The 16,571-nt window shown below is 35.3% G+C and overlaps 1 protein-coding gene across 13 annotated transcripts in view; it reads right to left on the bottom strand.

The window, feature by feature from the left end:
* Positions 1-1,186: 1,186 nt before the first annotated feature.
* DPP10 (dipeptidyl peptidase like 10) overlaps positions 1,187-16,571 on the bottom strand; it is a 1,405,335-nt gene continuing 1,389,950 nt past the window's right edge. For all 13 annotated transcript variants that reach the window (XM_085001430.1, XM_085001433.1, XM_085001436.1 and 10 more), the window contains 5 exons: positions 10,671-10,770; positions 10,359-10,417; positions 10,176-10,248; positions 5,697-5,770; positions 1,187-3,399 (listed from right to left, as the gene is read on the bottom strand). In XM_085001430.1, coding sequence (XP_084857556.1) covers positions 3,265-3,399; positions 5,697-5,770; positions 10,176-10,248; positions 10,359-10,417; positions 10,671-10,770 — 441 coding nt within the window. In that variant the 3' untranslated portion in view covers positions 1,187-3,264. The remainder of the gene's footprint in view (positions 3,400-5,696; positions 5,771-10,175; positions 10,249-10,358; positions 10,418-10,670; positions 10,771-16,571) is intronic.

Raw genomic sequence — 16,571 nt, 5'->3', positions numbered from 1 at the left:
GTAAACCTGAGTCAACAGTTGGTTCATAGGTAAATTATTTGGGAAGTGATTCTAGGAAATCATGTTGGAAAGTGATTCTAGAAAATAGATCTGAGAAAAGGGAAATAGAAGGGTATGCAGATGTGGACAGCTGAATTTAATGGGGCCTTTATAGTCACCTGCTCCTGTCCTCCATTAATGGATTTCAGGGAGGGTATTAACTCATCATAGATCTGCAGTTTATACTTGATGCGTCTGTGGGTTCTAGCAGATAGAGAGCTTTACCAGCAAAGATTTCTCAGAAGGGAAAGTGAGAGAGAGCTCAGCTGAGATGTCAAGGTTTGTTTATACAATTCTGGTGGCTGAAGAATGGGCGGGTGTTCAAACCATGCAAGAAAGGACAAAAGGAGCACTTCATTCATGATTCTTTATGTGCCATGTTCCTTAAGTGACTCGAGAGTTGAAAGCAGTTCAGTCCCAGGTGCCTTTGTTTCAAAGCCCACCATTTGAGCACAAAGGCTTAAATAATTCTCTTCATAGTAAAGACCAGTGTTTGTCACCTCATTCTTGTAGATCTATGGCTGGCATCTGCAAGATCCTCAATGGTGATTCTTTGTTAAACATCCAAACAAAAAGGACAGTCTGGAAGCGAACTGAGACTCAAGTTTTGGACTCCTCTGCCCTTAGGTCTCAAGAAACTCAAACAAAGCAGCAAGTTTCCTTTAATCTCCATATGTTGAGTTATCGACCTTAATGGAGGCAATAAAAGTGAAAACCTCCTTTTCCCTTTTAAAGTAGTTTCACAACATTATGTGTTTATCTCTAAATGATTTAATACTACTTACCTTTTTTCATGGAATTTTTAGTTTACCTTGAGTCTTTTTTTGTTTGTTTTTTTTTTAACTTCAAAGAGGAATTGACACTTGGCAAGCTTGTTACTGGAGTCTTAGGAAAGTCTTAGAATGTATAAATATATGTGAAATAGTGAGATTATGACCAAGGGCAAATGTATAAAGAACAAAAATCCAGTTACACGATTCTTTTAATAATGGGTATCTGTGTGTTTGAGTGAACATTTCCGTGGTTTAAATAGCCCCATTGTTAAAACTCAGAGAATCCCAGAGATATTTTCCACCATCCTGCTAACAAGTACTTTTCATATGAGATCTATTTAGACTTAAAGATGAAAGTGGGTTCCAGACAAATGTTTTTCACATTAGAAGCTGTATTAAATTAATTGAAAAATAGACACTGATAATAATAATAAAACAAGAGAAATGATGAACAGTAAAAGGCAAATACTTTTTGAATGTTACTCAAGTAGACAATCAATAAAACCACATCTTTCAGACAACATAATTGCTTGCCTCATAGAAAACTCTAGTTGTTGAAATTTAAAATATTGATTAAAAAGCTTCAATTGGACTTCAAATCAGCCTAAAAAGAAATTTCTATTTTAATAAAATAGGCAAAACTTTCCTTTTAAACATTACACTTTTTTAAAAATGTGTTTGCTATTCTTGAAAAAGACCTGAAATGGGTCTTTCAGAAAAGAGAGCTTTTCTCATTTTAAACTGAATCCAGTGGAGCAGTGAAGATGCAATTCCAAAGAATCTGGAAGAAAAGCAGAATACCAAAAAAACAATTCATGTGATTCCAACTATCCATATTTTTAGATTGATGCTTTCAGAAAACAAGAAGGTTATTGAGCAATTCTGTGATATTTTTAAGCTTCCTCCTGGTGTTCTGATGTCATAATAATCTGGCCTATCCTAAGGAATTTTTAAAAAAACACAAAAACTGAGTATGCTGCCTCAATTTATCTGAACTTCTGACCTTAATTACAGGCTTTGGACATCTGGAAGATCTCTCAAATGATGTGAGAAGATACTCTTTGACTTTAGTCACCAAAGTTAATATTCTCATGACTTAAATTGACTTCATACAGTCAAGTTAATTTAACACTCTCTGTTACTTATTACTGCGCGTCAATACAGCACAGAAATTAATGAATTTTGTGTCTTCAACTCAAATTAAATAGTAAACACTGCTGTTCATGAACTTTTTTGCCAATGACTAAAAAGTATTTCATTTCTAATTCTCACCAGAAGGATTTAAATTGAACAGTAACAGATGAATTGTGTAGGCACAGAATACCAAATAGGAACCTGCAAGTGAAATAATTCAGCTCTTGGCTTTTACAATGAAAATGAGAATTGATTCTTCATTGAGAGAAGTAAAAGGACTAAGTGTTTTAAAAAAGCTTCCTCCACCAAAAGAGCAAAATAGCACTCAGTGGCATTGCATTGTTAACAAAATTTCTTTATCAGAAACTATAATTTAATATTTAAGTATCTAATTTACATGTGACAAGGTATCATATTCAAAAAATTAAATTGCAACTAGAAAACTATTAACCACTAAAAACAATACCAAACACAACCCAAACATTTATAGGAAAGCAACAACTAGAATTTGAACTGGGAAAAAAAAAGTTTCATCATATTTGGCTCATTAAACAAAGCATCCATTATAGCCTGTAAAAGAGCATCTCTTCTAATTCATCAAAAGTTTATCCTTTGTAGCATGAATAACATGGAAAGATTGATTTATTGTCTGCATAAGCACACGTGTGTATCGATATTGTGAGACATACACTCATGTGTTGATTTAAAGATACCGCATCTACTGATAACTGGCTGAACTTTGGAAGGTGCTAAAAGCCATATTTCTACTTGACCTGTTACCCTTTTAGAAATGTCTTTTTTATGAACAGAAATTACATAAAATACTCTGGTTTTTATTAACTGAATCTTTTCTTAAGCATAATAATCGACAATTAAGGAATTGCACTTATTTTAAAGGTACAGTAAAGTGTTAGATTGCAGCTCCGCCATCAGCCATCAAAGATCAGGGACTGATAAGTTGTGCATAATATGCAAAGATAATGGTGGCCATTGAAATTAAAATGAGAGCAACTAGTTACAGAACAGATAGGGGGACAACAGAAGAAAACATGCACTACTCCTACTTTAATGCAAAACTAATTTCTCCCAGAAAACCAACCCTTTGACCTTTCTTACACAAAGAAATAGGTTCTGCACCCTTGGCAACACAGTAGACATGGACTTCTGTATTCAAAGTCTAGTTTCATTGTCTCTGAGTGTGCTGTTCCAATGTCATCTCCTTAAGCTGCCCTTGAAATTATGAAGCATCTACAATGTTACAGTCTCTTGGTTTCATTGAGCCTGAACATTCCCTTCAGTTCTATATAAATAGGGTCCTTTATTCATCTTCTTCTGGCTCCTGTGGTAACAGGGGTATTTCTTCCTTTAAACAATCACTGAAGAATCTGAGGATTGTGCTGTAGAGATGATACTTGCTCTTCTCAGATACATTATGGCCTTCATCTGGGTAGACCTAAGATATTGACGGGAAAGGAGATTTGAAGTTATCAAAGCAGGTCTTCTCCCTGAGAATTCATTACTTTAACCCCACTGCAAGAGAACTTCAGAAAATAATATCCAATCAAAATTTCATGTCCTGGAGTTCCCGTCGTGGCGCAGTGGTTAACGAATCCGACTAGGAACCATGAGGTCGCGGGTTCGATCCCCGGCCTTGCTCAGTGGGTTAACGATCCGGCGTTGCCGTTAGCTGTGGTGTAGGTTGCAGACGCAGCTCGGATCCCTCGTTGCTGTGGCTCTGGCGTAGGCCGGTGGCTACAGCTCCGATTCAACCCCTAGCGTGGGAACCTCCATATGCCGCGGGAGCGGCCCAAGAAATAGCAACAACAACAACAACAACAACAACAACAACAACAAAAAAAAAAAAAAATTTCATGTCCTTCAACTCTGAATTGTTTGTGTTAAGCTTTTCTTTTTGATTATAATCTATAAAAATCAATATTTGAGACAAAATATACTTTATGCATAAATTAGGTTTTGCTGGCCACCACAGTTAGAGCTTTTTATGTTCATGCTGAACAAGATGGCATGAACATCAGCTTAACTAAATTTTAGTCAGTTTTCTCCTGACTATATGCCCCAACTTTCCTAAAACAGACTCCTGCCAGTTTTAAAAACCCAGGAAATGTCTTTCTCAAGGACTTGGGAACCATCTCTTGGAAAGGTAAACATTGAAGGAGAGATAGCACCCCTGTCTTCCAGGCTCCAAGTTGTAAATCTACCTCCTGTCATGAAGATAAAAGAAAGTTTACTTTTCCTTTTGGTAAGGCTGATTACCAAACACAGGAGGCAATGAGTCTTTCTAAGCTGTTGTTTCAACAGACTTGAGTTTAGTCTTAACTCCCCTATTTTCAAGTCTTGCATAAAGTTTTCCTTGTTTATTTAATCTCATGCAATACAATTCTTACTTTGACAATACCCTTTCAGGAGTTCCCATTGTGGCTCAGTGGAAACAAATCTGACTAGCATCCATGAGGACACAGGTTTGATCCCTGGCCTCGCTCAGTGGGTTAACAATCTAGCATTGCCATTTGCTGTGGTGTAGGTTATAGACACGGCTCAGATCTCTCATTGCTGTAGCTGTGGCATAGGCCAGCAGGCTACAGCTCTGATTCAACCTCCTAGCCTAGGAACCTCTATATGCTGTGGGTGTGGTCCTAAAAAAAAAAAAAAAAAGACAATGTCCTTTCCAACATAAATGATGTTAGTGCATTTACTAAAATATAAATGAAAATATTGTTATGTCAATTCTTGGATGTAAAGTTAATATATGGTATCTGATTGCCCTAACCCTAACCCTAACCCTAACCCTAACCCATAAACCTTTATGCTGTCAGCACCATGCCCCTCCATCTGTTTATTTCTACATCTTCATCTTTCATCATTCTAACCCTGGTTCATGTGTTTTCAATATGCTGAACCACTTTTAGTTCTTCCAAATGCTGAGGTATTAAAATGACTTGTTTCCCTTCGATGACTGTTCTTTCCCTCAGACTGAAAGTCCCTTGGTGTGTAAAGTATGTCTTATTGAGACGCCTGTAAAGTAAATCCTTGAAAAACATTTATTAAATATAACTGAATCCGAGATGTAAATTGTATTATGCTCTCTCCTTTTTTTCTCATAATATTTACTCAGAACACTTTTTCCTCCACTATTTTACCATACGATTGATGGAAATTTAGGAGAAGACAAAGGGACTAGAAGAAAAAAATTTAAAGTACCTTATTTTAAAAGAAATGCCAGTGATATGAATAAAATTCTGAGGAGGAAAAAAGTGTTTTTCAAAGAGTTTATGCAATTCACTTGTAAAATTTAAGGTGTTCTACATTCTCATTGTAAACAGGAAATAATAACAAAATTTGGTGCTAAAAAAAAAAACAGTAAAAATAGGAGTTGCTGTTGTGGCACAGCAGAAATGAATCTGACTAGTAACCATGAGGTTGTGGGTTTGATCCCTAGCCTCATTCAATGGGCTAGGGATCTGGTGTTGCTGTGAGCTGTGGTATAGGTTGCAGATGTGGCTTGAATATGGCATTGCTATGGCTGTTGTGTAGGCTGGCAGCTGTAGCTCTGATTCGACCCCTAGCCTGGGAACCTCCATATGCTGTGAGTGCAGCCCTAAAAAGCAAAAAACAAACAAACAAAAAGTAAAATAATAGGATGAGAGATGGAGCAATATAGAAGCTGTGTTCTATATCTCAAAACTAAAAATACAAGGTAGAAAATTACATTCTTGTGAAAAACTGGCTTACCTGCATGGTATAATTCACTCCGGCTTTTATTAGGTGTTTGATTAATTCTGCTGAATGCTGGAAATGAACTTTTGCTGCAAGATATTAAATTATGATATTTGAAGGAAATATATTTTTTAAGATCAGAACATTTTTATATCATTATTTTCAAAGAGATTGAGTATTTTATTTTACATACATTATGCATTTAAAAAACTGATACATGGCTTTAACTGGGAAGCCAGTAGATTCAATGGTAATAAAACTTTGAACTTCACGTTTTAAGAAAATAAATTAAAAGAGGAGCTACTACAAAGCTTCTACTTACTGTACAGAATGGTAGTTAGATTTACTTTATTGGATATCATTTCTAATTTCTAACTGTTCATATATTTTATGCCATTATAAAAACTTTAACAAAGTGAATGCCTGTTTGGATAATAAGACTGCAAACTGGCTTTTTATTCTTTTCTGAGGATTGCTAGGGCCAGTCTCAGCCACTGGCATTCTGCCTTATATTAAATTAGACAAGAATATCTCAAGTTGAAAAAAAAGTGTATACATCTCAGTATTCTTGGGCTAAATATTTAATGTGGACCATACTAGTCTCACCTCTTTCCTTCTAGCTTCCTCCTCCCTGAACTGAAGTTCCAAAACTTTAAAATAAGTAGCACAGTGGACTGGAGGTGGGTAGTGGCATTGTCCCTAACTAGCTATGAAGACTTGGACAAATCACTCAAATTTCTTTGTGTAGCACTTTGCTCACCAGCACCTGGGCTATACATTCCTATAAAGTGTATCTTCAAATTTCCATAAATGACTTCTTTTTTTTTTTTTTTTTTTTTTTGACTGCACCCATGGCATGTGGATGTGCCTGCATCAGGGACTGAACCCAAGCCACCACAATGACAATGCCATATCCTTAACTCACTGAACCACTAGGGAATCCTATAACTTCTAAATTAACATTTTTAAACTGTCTTTATAAAAGCAGGGTAAACTTAATAGTTTAAGCTTCTTCATGGGTCTAATTCTATGGTACAGAATAATCCTACTACAGAACAGATAGTAAAGGACTCCAAATAATCATTTAAATCTTTTGATAAAGTCTGCCTAATAATCTTTTCCAAGATGCTCTTATTGTACCTAATGGGAAAATTACCATGTCATCTGTAAATAAATGTACAAATTGCTCTGTAAATGTAAGCTACTAGAAATGCTAATAAATAGGGTGATGACAGAGGTAAAGTGATCTTTTATATACCTCAGTTGCTTATTGTAGAAAAAATTGAAAAAGATTCCATCATTCAGCTCTAGAAATACAGATGAAAAGATAAATGTATAAATGGATTTTCCAGTTGATGTTTTTGTTTGTTTAGTTTCTAAATGCAAAGCCATTTGCCCCCTTCCTAAAACTTAACAGAGGTGTTAAAAGTCTAATTGGTTGAGTTACCTGATTTGCTGATAATTTCAGAAGTTAATATTTTTTCCTTTTAATATATATTTATTTTTATTAAAGATTTACACAGTTGTGCCAATTTCTGCTGTATAGCAAAGTGACCCAGTCATGCATATATATATACATTATTTTTCTTATATTTATTCCACTATGGTCTATCCCAAGAGACTAGATATAGTTCCCTCTGCTATTCAGCAGGACCTCTTTGCTTATCCATTCTAAGTGTAATAGTTTTCATCTACTAACCTCAAGCACCCAGTCCATCCCACTCCCTCCCACCTCCTGCTCAGCAACCACAAGTCTGTTCTCTATGGAAGATAACATTAATAATGTTAGTATTATAGAGTCATTGACTGAGAACCTATAACCCACCAGTCCTATATAGGGCGTATGGGTGGTGTGTGTATGAGTACATTTGTGTGTGTGTCCTCATGTGTGTGCAAAAACACACAGGTGCATTTTCTTTTAAGTGACAAGTGCTGAATGTCTGCTTGTATTTTATTAGATAGGTGAAGTCCCAGGCCCATGACAGAGTGAATCTGCGAACAACATGATTAACTTTAATAGTTATAACATATGAAAGGAAAAAATGAATAATTCTAATATCTAGTATGATGACTAGATATAAAATAATTTAACCTTGATTATAATTTATTCCCACAATTGAAGTTTAACAGCACAGCATATATTTGCCTCGGAACTGGAATCAAATTCCTTTTTTTTTTGTCTTTTTGCCATTTCTTGGGCCACTTCCATGGCATGTGGAAGCTCCCAGGCTAGGGGTCAAATCAGAGCTGTAGTCACCAGCCTATGCCACAGCCACAGCAACGCAGGATCTGAGTCATGTCTGCAACCTAGACCACAGCTCATGGCAATGCCAGATCCTTAACCCACTGAGCAAGACCAGGAATCGAACCCACAACCTCATGGTTCCTAGTCGGATTCGTCAACCACTGAGCCATGACGGGAACTCCTCAAATTCCTTTTTTAATGAATCAACAGTTGTGGGATTTCCAGACAGTTATATTTATAATAAATATTTATAAATTCCATAATATTTGTTTTCCCAATTTTATTTGTTAAATAAAAAGAGTAGTAATACCTACTGCACAGTATTTTTGTGAAAACCTGATAATACATTGTTAAAAGCTTTCAGCACATTTTCTAATATATAATCAGTACTTAATAATTGCTACTTGTTACTATCAATGTATATGTAAATTCTTAATACTTTAGAACAAAATTCTAATGTCCTTCAAAATGTTTACATCATGTTTCACCCAACACGGGTATAGTATCATCTAAATCTTTTTTAAAAAATTTTATAATAGTCTTAGATTTTCCAAAAAGTTGCAAAGATAGTACAGAGAGTTCCAGTGTATTCCTTACCCAGTTTTCCCTATTGTCAACATCTTAACATTATGGTATATTTGTCATAACTAAGAAACATTTAAACAAAATGTTTCTTTAACCCCTTCTGGACTAGAACAGTTTCTCCAACTCTCTTGTTTTTGATGACTTTGGCAGTTCTAAGGAGTTCTGGTGGGGGATTTGGTAAGACGTTCCTCATTTGGGTGTGTCTAGGGTTATGGGTTTTTGAGACAAGACCATAGAGAGATGGAGTGATGTTTTCATGCTACTACCACCCTGTCTTGTCGCTGTTGATATTGACCTTGATCATCTGGCTGAGGTGAAGTCTAAGTCTCTCCACCATAAAAGTTACTCTTTCTTTTTCTATATCATACTCTTTTGAAGCAAATCACTTAGTGCAACAGACTCTGAAGTGGGGAGGAAGGAGAATTAAGCTTTGTCTCCTTAAGGTGAAGTATCTACATAAATTATTTGTAAATATACCAAAGGGAGGTTTGTGTCTTCTCCCTCATTTACTTATATATTAAAATATATGATCCAGGTTCTAATTTAACTATGACCTGACATGCTTAAAAGTTAGATTTGAGAGCTGGTATTATCTTTGCTGTAAGACCTTTTTAGTGATATTCTCTGTAAAATGGGATAAAAATACTGAGGCAGGGGCAGGGCCAGGTGGATTGACAAAACAAGTTCAAAATTTAAGAAATATTGCTTCAAGGCTTTGCTTCTCTTTGCTCACTTGCCAGGTAGCCTTGGATAAATCAGTTTCCTCCATGAAATTGATTTTTCTCATTCGTGTGTAGAGCTATAAATACTCAGCCTTCTGTTGAAAAATTTCACATAAAATAATAGAAAAAATATAAATTCTTTGAGCTCCAAACACTTCATGTGAGTATAAAATGATATTATTTATTACTAGTAATATTAATCACATCCATCTCGAATGTTTAAAATAATAAAAAACGAGAAGTGATATGTAAGTGCTTTTTCTTGGTTTTTGTTTTAACTTAAGCTGTAAACCTGAGTGCTCACAACTGTTTGCTCTCCTGCTGTTTATTCCAGGTTAGTTTCCGTTTGAGTCTTAGTAGCATCGAACCACATGCAGTTATTTACATATACATTAATTAAAATTGGGAGTTCCTATTGTGGCTCAGTGGTTTAGGAAGCCGACTAGTATTCCAAGAGGATGTAGATTCCATCCCTGGCCTTGCTCAGTTGGTTAAGGATCGGCATTGCAGTGAGCTGTGGCATAGGCTGGCAGTTGCAGCTCTGATTTGACCCTTAACTTGGGAACTTCCATATGCCATAGGTGCAGCCCTGAAAATAAATAAATGAATAAATATTAAATAAGATTTAAAAATTCAGTTCCTCAGTCATACTAAACAGGTCAGGTCCTTAAGAGCCAGATGTGGCCATTGGCTACGTGCTCAAGAGCAGAGAACATTTCCATCACCCCAGACAGTGTGACTGGCACTGAGGCTCATGCCCGCCTCTCCTCTTAGTCCTAGGGACCTTCTTCCTACCTCCTACCAGGCATGAGATTCTTTGTGTCTCTCTCCTCTGCTCTCTTCCCCAGAAGGTTCACAGGCCTCCTGTAAGCAAGTCCTTGGACGTAGCCCTTGGTTCAAGGTCAGGCACCATCCACCAGTAGCAACAAATATAATACTTACTGTCAGCAGTCCCATGAATTATTAATATATTTTCTTCTTTTAAGCCATGAATATTATGGAGCACACTGGATGCCTAGAAAGAAAAACACAATAATCCATTGATAGAGATATACCTCTGTTTGTATTCTGAGTTTTCAGAAAAAAAAAAATCTCTTCTTTCTTTGTTATTTTAAAATTAGTTACCTGGTAGGTGCTTTCTTCTTTAGATGGCAAACCAAGGTATCTTTCAGAGAAAGCAGAGGCTGTGACCCAAGAAAATGGACATTTAAGGATAAACTAAAAACCATTTGACTAGCATATTTCATCATTTAGTTCCTACATTTCACATTTAATTATCATGCTCCAATAAAATTGATTGAATCAGAGAGGTGAGAAACAGCTGAGAACATCTGTGATAACACATGATAAATGACCTCAATTCAGCTTCTTGGTGTTAGGACTTTCTTTTCTACAAATCAATATATTCTATTAGGTCAGTCTGTAGGAAGTACTTACCATACAACTTCAAGTCTACAATGGGTGCAATCACTGATCCACATTTAAAAAGTTTTTCATCTGATTTTAGGATCATTGATGCAATATAACCACCATACCCCTGCAAAAAAAAAAAAAAAAAATTTAAATATAGATGTAATTTATCTATCTATCTATAATTATTCCTGGAGATTATTTTAGCTTTTGGTTTTCATTTGATAATATTTGTATCAGAATGACTCATAATGTGCCAGACTTGAACAAAGCTGTATCACTATACACAAATGAAAATTTCAAGAGTTGTCTACATTTTTATATAATAAGCATTTTAATAACTTTAGATAAAATAAAAAAATTGTATATTATCCAGTGTCAAATATTTTCTCTTTGATTTCATACAGCATATCTGGGAATAGCTCCAAACAGTTTGAAGCTAGGGAAATGTAGCACTAATTAAATCATATATCACTTTAACAATATATATTTAATAAAATGTATATTCATTTAATAAAACACTTCATAATGATGATGATTAAGAATTAAGAATTAAATATTTAAAAGATATCATCATATGGATAGATTCTACTTTCAATTCCACACAGCTAAGTATTTGATATAAATGGTATGTAATGAATATGCTTAGGAGTTAGGTGAGTTGGATTATTTTAAAATTTATTTTAAATGTCCTCTTGAAATGCTTTTGAACTAATTACAAATTATTTAAAAAAATAAATCAAGGTGTTTGCTTTTCTTTTGTATACCATGATCTAACTAGCGAAGTTCCAGAGGAGATTTTAATAACTGCAGTGAGGCTGGACTCAGGGAATGACCTACTGAGTTGTCCGTTCATTTTAAACATTAACTTTTGCTGGGCTCCTGGCACTGTTTTTCATTTTGCTGCACAGTGGAGTATCCCGATAGATACTAAACAAAATATAAACACGCAGGCCTTAGCCCAGAAATTCTCATACCGTTGATTCATGATGAGCTCTAGTTTTGAAAGGTTTTATTTTTGTTTTTGTTTTTTGTCTTTTAGGGCCACACTGGCAGCATATGGAGGTTCCCAGGCTCAGGGTCAAATCAGAGTTATAGCTGCCAGCCGATTCCAGAGCCAGAGCCACAGCAACAGGGGCTCTGAGCCGCATCTGCAACCTACACCACAGCTCGTGGTAACACCAGATCCTTAATCCACTGAGCAAGGCCAGGGATAGAACCCGTATCCTCATGGATGCTAGTTGGGTTTGTTAACCACTGAGCCACGATGGGAACTCCTACTTTTGAAAGATAAAGATTTCCAAATGATTCTAGTGTGGTCCTATGCTGTAGAAACCCTTTTTTCTTTTCTTTTTTTTTTTTTTTCTCTAAATCCTTGAGATGAACAATAAGAATTTTATTTCCTTTTTTTTTTTTTGGCCCTGCCCATGACATGTAGAAGTTCCCAGGGCAGCGAATGAACCTGTGGTGCAGCTCTGGCATGCGCCACATTAGTGACAACGCTGGATCCTTAAATCCACTGAGCCAATAGGGAACCCCCAAAGAAATTTCATTTATATTTTTGAAGCATCATTTAAAAATTGGTACTAGAACATACAAAATGTGATCAGACATTACCAAAGTGTCTAATAGAGCACATATGAAAAGTAGCAGAATAGGCTACCCTAAAATATACCACTTGGCATATTGATTATTATGAGCTGTAGGGTCTTGAAAAAACAGCAAATGCAGGGAGAGGCTTTCTCTGAATTCCCCTTATTTGCCTAAAGACAGACCTTCTAAAAGGACTTCAATTGTCCTAGACCCCATCGCTGGAAGTTTCATCAACAAGGGAAGACTGACTCTTCACGTAAAGGAGAACAGAAGTTGACACCATCCCCAGAGAGACTTTGTCACAACTGTACCTTCCATCTAAGTCCCCATTCATCTTTCTTAATAATTTACTCTCTCCTAAAAGGCCTGCATCCCCTCTCTCCTTTCCCTATTAAGATGATACGTAAGCCTGAATTCTAAGCCACCTCACTTTTCCCTGGGTATCTCCTATGTAGACATGAGGTATACATATCAACAAACTTCTGTTGTTTTTCTGTTTAACCTGTCTTTTATTATAAGAAAGCCTCAATCAAGAACTCAGAAGAGTAAAAGAAAAATTATCTTTCCTCTCCTATATATGTCAATTTTATACTGGAATATTTAACTAGCACCCAGACATTTGAGCAAAGCTTCCCCAACAATTAGGAACTGTCAGAAATTAAATTATCCTTTATAGAGTTAAGCCACCACAGAGTGCCTTTGCTCAGTCTCTTTGAGAAAAACAAAAATAACCTTAGGTCAGCAAATTAATGAAACAAGTAATAGGCTTAGAGGCATTAACATAGCTAAAGAAAGAAGTAGAAGGAAAGAAAAGTAATTATTTTATCCTTCCAAGTTCTTGGCTGAGATGCCTTCCACTAAAAGACAGATTAACAAGAGAAAAAAAAAATGTTTATTTACATGTATACCTCACCTATACATGGAGATTAGCAGGGAAACTGAGTAACTCCCTGCCCTGGCCCAAGTTACCACATTAAATACTTTCTTCAACTAAAGACAAAAGAAAGGAAGGCCAGTTGTGGGAAATTACCAGGAATATACCAAGAATGTGGGAAAATACCAAGAATAGCAAACAAGGGTAAGGTTTGTTATGCAGATTTTAGTCAGTGCTTTCTCTACTGATAAATTTCTTAGGATTTGGAGTCATCCTTCTAATTCCTGGTACAGAGAAGAAAACACAGAGATTTTCTTTATAAATGAGGTAACTTCTCTGTTTTTAAAGCTTCTGCTAAATTTATGCTGTTTTTTTAAGATAATCGGCTCAAAATAACCCTTTATACCAAAGAGGCATGTTTTGGGATGGCATATTCTGCTGTCCTGCAGAAGTATGAAGGTTTGGGATGAGTCATACAAAGAAGTAAATAAATAGAAATTATAGGGCAAAAATGTAGAGAGACTTTGAAATTTCTGTCCCTATAAGGAGCTTTTCCAGTATATTATTTCTAAAATTCTCTCATGGAGATAGAGACCATAGCAATGTAGCCAAGAGGTTTCAAATATTTCCCAAGGGGTAACAGTATTCTCACAGTAAAAAATGCATCTTAGTTGATAGCTTTCAGTTAAGTGACTATAATTCTGTTATTTATATATTGACAACTTTGAAAGAATAGCTGAATATTACTATCCTGAGAATAAGTGTATATCATATTTAAATAATATAAATTTTAAAATTATGTTTTTACCTCAGTTTTATGTGATTCTTAGAGTCTGATTATCTCCAGGAACTAAGTAGAATTGTGCCTCCCAAACAAGGGGGAGATCACAGAACAATACTTGAAAGTTCTTTTTAAAATTTTTTTGGCAGCCCTGTAGGCATATAGAGTTCCCTGGCCAGGGATCAGATCCAAGTCGTCACTGCAGGATATGCTATAGCTGTGGCAACACCAGATCCTTAACCCAGTGTGCCCGACCTGGGATCGAATCTGTCTCCCAGTGCTGCAGAGATGCCACCGATCCCCTTGTTCCACAGCGGGAAATCCTGAAAGTTCTTCTAAACCATTTGGGAATCTTGTTAAAATATACATTCTGATCCAGCAGATCTCAGGTAGCACCTAAGATTTTTAACTAATTCCCAGGAAATATTTATGCCACTGTTCTGTATTTTGAATAGAAAGTTCTTATTGTTGTAATAATATAATAAAGATGCTCATCAGAATGTCTACCTAGCTTCAGCCAGCATTCCTTAGACCAGTGGAATTTTAAAAAATATGTATCAGAGCCCTCAAAAACAACTGAATCAGTATGTGGAAAACGGGCTGTGGAGCTCTCCATGTAAGTCTAAGTGAAGGTAGGTTTGTAAATCATTGATGCTGCATAAGGAGTTCTATTTTATTATTTCAAAAAAATATTTGGGACTTGGGATTAATGAAAGCAAATATTCGTTAATATTTAATGATAGTAAAAGTTTTTGAATAAACTTTTCTCTATAGCATTTAAAAATTGAATTAAAATGTTGCTTTAGTTTAATTTTCCTTAGAGAAATAAATTCTATATTTAAAAGAAAATCAATACTGGCAGAAATTAGAATAAATTAAATTTTAAGACAGAACATTGTAAATCAACTGTAGTAGAAAAAGTAAAAATCTTAAATTTTTTTTAATTGTTCACCTTTCTATCATTTCCTATTTATTCAATGAATGCAAGAATAGGTTATGAAAAAGTTCTTGGGAAAATAATATTCTATAAGATGCTAGCTAGGAATCAGATGTAAGTTCTAGCTAGATATAGAATGGTTAATTTAATTTTCCGAACAACTCATATCTATCAGGAAGATACCAAAAACTGAGGTTCATGCTATTGACTGTAGTCGACTAGACGATCTTTTAAATTTGATAAAGGTCGGTACTACTCAAGAGCCAGTATAGGCTGCTCTGTGTCAGTTCGCTGTCATTTTATTGGTTTCTCAGTGATCATATGTTTCCGTTTATTAAAATGGTTATATCATATCCATATGCAAAGCATATTAGCATTTCCTGTAAAATTTTAAAAAATTTATCTAGCTTTTTTTATTTTTACAGCTGTATCTGTGGCTATGGAAGTTCTCAGGCTTGGGTTTGAATTGGAGATGCAGCTGCAGTCTACACCAAAGCCATGGCAACACCAGACCGAGCTGCATCTGTGACCCACGCTCCAGCTTACAGCAACCATCAACACCAGATTCTTAACCCACTGAGTGATGCCAGGGAATGAACCCTCATCCTCGTGGAGAGCACAGCTGGGTCCGTAACCCGCTGAGCCATACTGGGAACTCCAAACTTATCTAGATTTTAAAAAGTTTATTCGATGGACCAAAAGTATAGAAAACTTCATTTCTTTAAAAAATATACATATATATTACCCATGATGTAAGAAACTGAATCCAATAGAAAGACTTACAGGAGCAGTGGGTGGAATCTGCAATACTATTTTGCTGAAGACTTACATTTTTATGTGCTCCATGTTTTGAAATAGTTAGTTGACATTTTTGAGATACTCTTCAAAAGATACACTGACAGAACTGAAAAAAAAGTTTTTCCTACAGCCATAGACTTGTATGATTCTTTCTGAACCACATCATTTGTAATACACAGGGAAATAATTTGAAATAAAAATACTGAAAATGTTATAAACAAAAATTTATTGCATAATATTAATTTGCAATAAAAATTTTAATTTGTTTACTATGATCCCATAAATTATATCTAAATTCTTTTAATCCTGTCTTGCTTTTTTTCTTCATTTTATATAGATATAGTAAAACTCTGAATACTAGCAGTGACTCAGTGTTGCTAACAAACCTTTGCCCAGTTGAGACTATGTAAGACTATAAATAATGATTTACCTCTATAGGTTACATTTTAAAAAGCTGCCATATCCAATGGATTTTTAAACTTGTTTTACCTTCCCCAGATATCCATGCCTCTTGTCTCCTCAAATTTCCTTGTCTTAGACCAATCACGATCTCCTAGTGAAATCTCTCCTGTCTTATGACTGAAAATTGCTGCCTCGTCTTTAATCTTTATCTCTTGCCTCTCTGCTTCATTCTTCTGAATTGTAATATTTCTGACATTTTATATACTTTACTAATTATTTTTGTTTGGTTTTAATTTATCTCTCCTCACAGAACTAAACATTAAAAAAAAAAATTAGACTGTTTTTTGTGACTGCTGTATGTCCAACAACTTGAAAAACGCTGGGCACATATATTATACACTTGGTAAATGTTTTTGAATGAACTAATTTTATTCCAATGCATGCTGGCCTGGCAATCATAGCAATATTATTTCTAAGTATGATGTTTATAAGGCTTTAAATTTTGCCACCTACTTTTAATGTGTGTTATCAATTTTTAAAAAA

The sequence above is a fragment of the Sus scrofa genome, chromosome 15 (assembly GCF_054392235.1).
Source record: "Sus scrofa isolate SSC_HxYL_T2T_F1_AM1 chromosome 15, Sscrofa_HxYL_maternal_Yorkshire_Landrace_v2.0, whole genome shotgun sequence".
In the NCBI taxonomy this organism is placed as follows: domain Eukaryota; kingdom Metazoa; phylum Chordata; class Mammalia; order Artiodactyla; family Suidae; genus Sus; species Sus scrofa.
Note: the sequence above shows the minus strand (reverse complement) of the source record. Positions and strands in the feature narration are given on the sequence as shown.